The sequence below is a fragment of the Engraulis encrasicolus genome, chromosome 23 (genome assembly GCF_034702125.1).
Source record: "Engraulis encrasicolus isolate BLACKSEA-1 chromosome 23, IST_EnEncr_1.0, whole genome shotgun sequence".
Classification (NCBI taxonomy): Eukaryota; Metazoa; Chordata; class Actinopteri; order Clupeiformes; family Engraulidae; genus Engraulis; species Engraulis encrasicolus.
In genome coordinates, this window is record NC_085879.1 from 24,544,278 (window position 1) to 24,551,777 (window position 7,500).

A 7,500-nucleotide genomic window follows, 5' to 3' on the forward strand; every position below is an offset into this window, starting at 1 on the left:
GAGAGGCAGAGAGAGAGAGAGAGAGAGAGAGAGAGAGAGAGAGAGAGAGAGAGAGAGAAGGAGAGAGAGAGACAGAGAGAGAGAGAGAGAGAGAGAGACAGAGACAGAGACAGAGAGAGAGACAGAGACAGAGACAGAGACAGAGAGAGAGAGAGAGAGAGAGAGAGAGAGAGAGAGAGAGAGAGAGAGAGAGAGAGAGAGAGAGATTATCAGGGTCACGTTGTGGGCAGGGGATGAATGCTCCTCCTCTGACCCTGGTGCGGTGCGGTGACAGGGACCCCATGGGGGATTTGTGGCTTTGTCCTCCTGTCTGCTCTGCCCTCTCCTCTGCTAACCAGATCATGAAGGTCAAACGGGAGAGCACAGTTTAGGCGGACCCCTCAAAAGAAATTAATCTGATAAAATCCTGGATTACAGCCTCCTGGATAAACATCAATCAAAGTCTGGATGTATGCAAACACAGCGCCGACTGCTCAATCGTTTGTTCGTTCAATTCTTATGTGCGTCTCTGCACTTATTTGACCTTTCCACTCATCCCTCTCCACCTTCAGTGTCTGTCTGTCTGTCTCTCCGTCTCTCTCTCCCTCTCTCTCTCCATCTTTTTTTTTTTCTGTGCACTCATTGGACCTTTCCATCTATGCCTCTCTCCCTCTCGCTCGCTCGCTCTCTCTCTCTCTCTCTCTCTCTCTCTCTCTCTCTCTCTCTCTCTCTCTCTCTCTCTCTCTCTCTCTCTCTCTCTCTCTCTCTCTCTCTCTCTCTCTCTCTCTCTCTCTCTCTCTCTCTCTCTCTTCCATCCATACTCATGAACGGCGTGACGTTTTCCATGTGCGCTACGCCCATTTGTGGGGGAAAACAACCCATGCAAATCAATTGGTGATGTTGGGTTTAATAAACGAAAGATAGGGACCGATAGACTAGCGTTGTTCACGCGCAACATGCCGAAAACGTGTTGTATTGCCGGCTGTTCAAATAATATAGCCAAACAGCCGTGGGTGAAGCATGGAATGTGTTCATTTAGGCTAGCCGATGTAGCATGTAAGTCAATGAGACATTCGGTTTGTTTTCACCCATAAAGGGGCGTAACGCAAATTTAAGAGCAAAGTACCCGGATGGTCGTTCATGAGTATACATCATCCATTCATCCCTTAGTCTCTCTTGCGGTGTCTTGTCAGAGAGTCAACCACATCTCTGCTTATGTTTGTTTGTGGACTCAATCAACCTTCCCTTCTATCCATCCACCCATCCATCCCTTCCCTAGGTTCTGTCTGCCCGCCTCCGGAGAAAAAACACTAACGTTTCCCAGCTGTCAGCCAAGCCACAACAGTTTTGGGGGACTGTTCTTCACTCACCATCTTGATTGCAAATGAGGAAATTACATTAGAATTGTGATTTTCTAATGTGCTAACATTAGAATTGTGCAAGATATTGAATTCATTTTCTGTCGTCAGCGACGTCATCGTGAGGTCACACAAGCAGGCAAGTGAGCCAAGGGAGCAAGGACGGAAGTCTGCATATTGGAATCCCCCCCCCGGTGTTCAAAGTCAAGCTCTGGGCTGCTTGACAACATGCCTCCTCATCCTCAGACATTTCAAAAACACCAGAAGAAGAAAACTCACAAGGCTCTCCTCATCCGTCTCTTGCCACAGATCCATGCAGCAACAGCAGCAGCAGCAGCAAGCGCCAAGCAGAGGCAAGCTATTCTATTTTTAGTGGGATATGCTTAAAAAAACACTCCCCATGCTCGTTTCCCCAGGAGTTACTGGAATGAATTCGAAAGCACCAAAAAAAAAAAAAAAAAACAAGTCCCCAAATGCAAAGGGAGAAGGAAAGGGACATGGAACCCAGAGGGATTTAGTTTACCACCACCCTTTTTAAAAGGCCTGCTCTATGGAATACTTTGTTCTTTATCACTCTGTTTTTTGGCATATTACAGTACTTTTTGGGTTTCACTCTTATCAAAGTAAGAAAGTTCTTCCAAGTCTTTGAAGCAGCCGTTTAGTAAATTATACAGGGCATTCTGTATGGTGTTTTAATACTTAACACCAGTCATATTCGGATCCAAATTGACAATACACACACACACACACGCACAGTTCTTGAGTTGATGCAATGACGTCAGCCCCGATATGCATATATGCCTGCCGAAGATCCAAGGTGATCGAAACGTTTCCAACTTTTTACAGCTCATTTGGCTGCGTGCAGACACAGACACAGTCACTCACCGGTGTCATACAACCACAGAAAATAGGCTTGAGGAAAAACGGCCTCCCCTTTCAGCTTTAAACATCATACACATACACCAGCACACTCACACACCCGCACACACACATCCACACGTTACTCACGTCAAAGTTGTTGAGGGCGTAGGCGAGCTCCCCTCCCCCGGCAGTCTGGCCCAGGGCCGCGTCCTCGCTGGCGGTGGCCTGCGCAGCGTTGGAGATGCCGGTGACGGCGTGCTGCAGCTGCTTGTAGATGAGGTCGCGGTTGGCCTTGTAGGCCGCCACGTCCGGGTGCTGCAGGCAGGCCACCGAGGCCGTGTAGAGCATGGGCACGTTGCGCTGCAGAACGCCGCGAGCAGCGGCCATCTGATCCTTGTGGTGCACATCCTTCAGCTCCTGAGGATGGGAGAGAGGAGAGGAGAGGAGAGGAGAGGAGAGGAGAGGAGAGGAGAGGAGAGGAGAGGAGAGGAGAGGAGAGATGGAGACGTTAGAGAGTTGGAGAGATGGAGAGATGGAGAGATGGAGAGGAGAGATGGAGACGTTAGAGAGTTGGAGAGATGGAGAGATGGAGAGATGGAGGAGAGAGAAAAGAGAAGAGGAGATGGATGAGTGAATTTCATACCCATTACACTGTATATGCATTTGTACATGTATACATTTTCCCTCAATATCGTCCTCGTCTAAACGACCCTTGAAATGAGAGAATGTAGAGAGGAGGACGGATGGGGGGGGTGATGTAAGAGAAGAGGAAAGAAGAAAAGGACGGATGGGGGAGAGCGTGTAGAGAAGAGGAGGGGTGTAGATGGAGGGAGGAGAAATAAAGGAGGCTATGACAGGGAGGTGAGGTAGAGGAGAGCGTGAGTGAGAGAAAAAAAACGAGGAAGAGGGGAAGGAAGGGTGACAGGGAGGTGAGGTGGAGGAGAGAGTGAGTGAGTGAGGGGGAGCGTGAAAAACAGGATGATTGAGAGAGAAACGGTGACGAAAAGACACTGCGCAAGACAGACCGAAGAAATAAGGCACAAATGTAAACTAGGAGAGGAAAAACGGAAGTTTGTGTGTGGGGGGTGGGGGGGTTATAGAGTTATAGAGAGAGGGAGAGTGAGTGGATGGATGCGAAAGATAAAAGATAGTCATTACGGCGCATTCTCATCATACTGAGGACTATTGAGAACATTAAAGCAAAGAGGTTGGATATTTAATAAAGAGGACTCGAAACACGCCCACTCAATGCAAAAGCGAGTGCTCAAAATTCGGTCTCCTAAGGGGGCGTTGTCCCTCCTTCTTCTTCTCTTTTAGTGGTGTTTGCACACGACGGGTGCTACCGCCATCTACAGCGCTAAGGGGACTTCATTGATTCTCAACCTCAGGACTCCGAAGGTCTCCTAACCGAAGGTCTCCTAAAGGGGCGTTCACCCGACATAAAGTGGATACCGGAAAAGAAACAAAATGACGCTTCTTGTTAGATCTACTTTCTTTGATTAAAGCCTGAAGGTTCGCCTCAAGGGCCTACAAGCACCGGCTCTCTCTCATGCCATGTAGCGGCCCCCATCACTTTCCACAACACACAGACTACAATAATAAACCCATTACAGTACAGTGCACATACACACCATAATAACAATAATAATCATCCCATTTTGGTACAGTTTAGCAGTTTACTTTTGCAGGACAACGCGGGACATATAGAGGCTTGTTTTTTCGCTACGGATCTCAAGAGTACGAGCAAAAGTACTCCAGCAGTCTCTCTCTCCGATGTCCGGGTCATCAGCTGCAGGGAAGAGCCAGAAGAGGAAAATGGCTGCCAGCGGCCCTACGTCTTGACTTGGCAAAGTCTTCCATTTTATACTGACAGTGCAAATAAAACACAGAGTGCCTCTTATCTTGAAAAAGGGCCCGAGTGGGAAGACACAGAGAGAGAGCTAAAACACTAAAAGCAGTCTAGAAACTCGCATCGCCCCAAACCAACTGCTGGGGTCGTGGGGAACGAACCGCTCTCGATTTGAGTCTCTGTTCCATCAGAACTTTAATGACTTTGGTTAAGACAAACAAACAGTTAGACATTTTTGTAAACTTGTATGCTCTCTGAGGGTTTTCTTTAAAAAAAGCTAAATTTGACCTTTCCTGGATGAAAGACTTGACATTCTACTACATTGACTATGCATATTATATTTGTTTTGGTCATATTTTTATTTCATGATCTCAAAGACCAACATTTTGGTTACATTTCCAAGTCAATCTGCCTCCCCGCCTCTCCACCTCCTTTTTTGGGGGGGGGGGGTTAAAAGAAAAGGACTAAGGGGGGGCGTTGGCAGGCTTATGGTAAGGTCAAAAGGGGCATATGAAGAGGTCAAGGGGGCGGTTGTTCAAAAAAGGTTGAGAACCAACTGCTCTAAGTTGAGTGAGGCAGGGTAGTCGTTAGGCACCATTGGTCGGATGATTCAATCGGTCTCTCTTGACTAGGAGACATTGGGGGGGACAGTAATACCTTAAGATTGCATCGTAAATCTGTCTTTAAAAAGTGGAAAATAACTGAAATGGAACCCGGGTCAGGAAGAGTTCTCCATACCTTGTTAGCGTCCGCCCGGGCTCCAGTTTGAGATTGATGGGCCGTTATGGACCGAGCACAGCTAGTAGCTGATCCTCGTAACCCCTCATCGTACCCAGCCGTGTGCCGGTCAAGTCAAGTCAACATTTTATCTTCACTCAAAAAAGGGCCTCTTCTACAGACCTCTTCTCACAGACATATGGAAGGCTATTCCATCTACATTACTGGAAGAGCAAGAAAGAAGTCGTAGAATTCTCTCCAATTCTACTGGAGGCAAAAAAAGTGATCCACTCTCATTGACAATCTCGTGCTTTGTAAAAGCCATACAAGAATACTCTGCAAAAATGTCCGATGCGTAACCTATGCTAAGAGAATTCCCAGTGCGGCTAGAAAGGCAGATGTGTAACTAATTACTGTAGTACATCTTGGCAGATAGGCAATAAAATATGTTGTTCTGTATGAGGTTAGGAAATCAATTCATGTTTTCATTGGACGGTTTGATCAATGTGCCATAGACCTGTAATCACTTCGGCACATTCTGCTCCAGTGAATGTGGATCCCCGCTCAGAAGAAATGCTCAAGCAATAAATAAAAAAAGTAGGTCCACTGAATACATAATATTTTTTGCTTGTATATTATTATAAAGCGTTGTAAAACTACATTACATCAGAGTACGATCAAATTAATTTTGGGTAAACTGTTGCTCAACACACTCCCGTGAAGTATCTTGATGTCTTACAGCTGAAAACGGTCTAGCTAGGTCCTAGTGCTAGGAGGCAACTACTGATTTTAAAAAAATATATATATATTAAAAGAAAAATTGAGGTAAATAAATATTCACACACAAGCCCCAGACCATATTTGATCTGTGCGAAAATAATTAACAGTCAGGTTTCGGTAATCTATCTCAATTGCAAGGGAGGCGAGAGAAAAAAAGCCCTCATTCCATTAGTCAGTGATGCCACCTGGAAAATTCATCAGGAAAAGCACTTCACTGTTGACTACAGCCCACCCGATAAGCCCACCCTCCCTTCAAAAAATGAGCAGAATAGGCCTCAATTCTCATATCAACTTAATGCATTTTGTCAGTCAGCCTTTCCCTGCTCTACCCATGTCGTTTCCCTTCCCCTCTTCCCCTATGTGGCCTATTGGTAATAAGGAGATTGTTCATGCCCATATGCATCTAATCTCTAACCAAAGGCGCGTGTGTGTGTATTATGTGTGTGCCTGTGTGTGCTGTGTGTGCTGTGTGTGCTGTGTGTGCTGTGTGTGTGTGTGCATCTAACCAAAGGTGTGTGTGTGTGTGTGTGTGTGTGTGTGTGTATTGTGCGTGCGTGTACGTGTGTCTTTCAGCTACCGTCTGTCTGTGTGTCTGGGGGAGGGCCTGGAGGGTTAAGTAGTAAAGCTGTTTGATATGGATGCGCGCGCGGCACCATCTGATTACCGCCATTCAGGTGCAGGTAAGCTGCATAATTCAGAAGGGCAAGAGAGGGCACGAGAGGCAGAAAAAAGGGGGATGCCTCCCTCCCTCTTCTGTTCTGTTCTGTGCTCTATGCCAACACCACACAAGGCACTGCGGTGCAATCTTACCTGCTGCCTGTGCACAATACCACCCACAGGAATGCCACAGTGCCACACACACACACTACACACACACACTAAAAACTGGCATAACCTACACACAGACACACACACGTACTGTATGTCACAAGCAGGGCTGGTCTATTTTACTTTGCCATACACAGATGCCACAAAACACAAATACACGTACAGACCAGGGCTTGACACTGGCACCTTCCAACCAGCCAAATGCTGGTAAAACTTGGCTGTGGCTAGTAACAGTTTCAGTCTCACTAGCCACTTTGACAGGTAGTTTATTCTTATCAACAAACACCAATTTGTTCTTGTATAAATTGTTTGTATTTAAATACAAGAATATTCTGACAACTAAACTCTGGCTAGCAGAAAGGCTGAATGGCTAGTGACTCGGGGAAACCACTAGCCACATTGGCCGGTGAGCTAAAAAGTTAACGTCGAGCCCTAGTACAGACACACAGACCTCGCCCCCACCCCCAACACCACTACCACAAACGTGTGCACGTATGCACGCACACACACACACACAACCACACACACCCCCCACACACACACAAACACCCCAGAGGGCTGTGCCATGTTACCTGCTGCCTCTTGGCGGCCATCAGGTTGAGTTTGTCCACCTCGGGCTTCAGGGCCTTGTACTGGATGCCCAGGTCCTGCTCCGTCTGGGCATTACGCACCTTCGCCAGGTTCTCCTCCACCTGGACATGGGGGGGAGAAAGAGACAGACATTTAATAGGAGATGGGGTGGGGGAGAGAGAGAGAGAGAGAGAGCAAGAGAGCGAGAGCAAGAGAGCGAGAGCAAGAGTGTGAGAGAGTGTGAGAGAGTGCGAGAGAGAGAGCAAGAGTGTGAGAGAGTGTGAGAGAGAGTGGAGAGAAGAGAGAGAGAGAGAGAGAGAGAGAGAGAGAGAGAGTGAGAGAGAGTGAGTGAGAGAGAGTGAGTGAGAGAGAGTGAGAGAGAGAGAGAGAGAGAGAGAGAGAGAGAGAGAGAGACCTAGAGAGACCTAGAGAGACCTAGAGAGACCTAGAGAGACCTAGAGAGACAGAGAATGAAGCTGTATGGTAGTAGTAGACGAAAAAAAGAAGAGTGATGGGAATGGAAATGACTTGAATGCAAGTGGTGAGGATTCATAAATG

The 7,500-nt window shown here is 47.1% G+C and overlaps 1 protein-coding gene across 2 annotated transcripts in view; it reads right to left on the reverse strand.

Moving 5' to 3' along the window:
- ctnna1 (catenin (cadherin-associated protein), alpha 1) overlaps positions 1-7,500 on the reverse strand; it is a 214,479-nt gene that overhangs the window by 177,902 nt on the left and 29,077 nt on the right. For both annotated transcript variants that reach the window (XM_063189431.1, XM_063189432.1), the window contains 2 exons: positions 6,945-7,064; positions 2,346-2,615 (listed from right to left, as the gene is read on the reverse strand). In XM_063189431.1, coding sequence (XP_063045501.1) covers positions 2,346-2,615; positions 6,945-7,064 — 390 coding nt within the window. The remainder of the gene's footprint in view (positions 1-2,345; positions 2,616-6,944; positions 7,065-7,500) is intronic.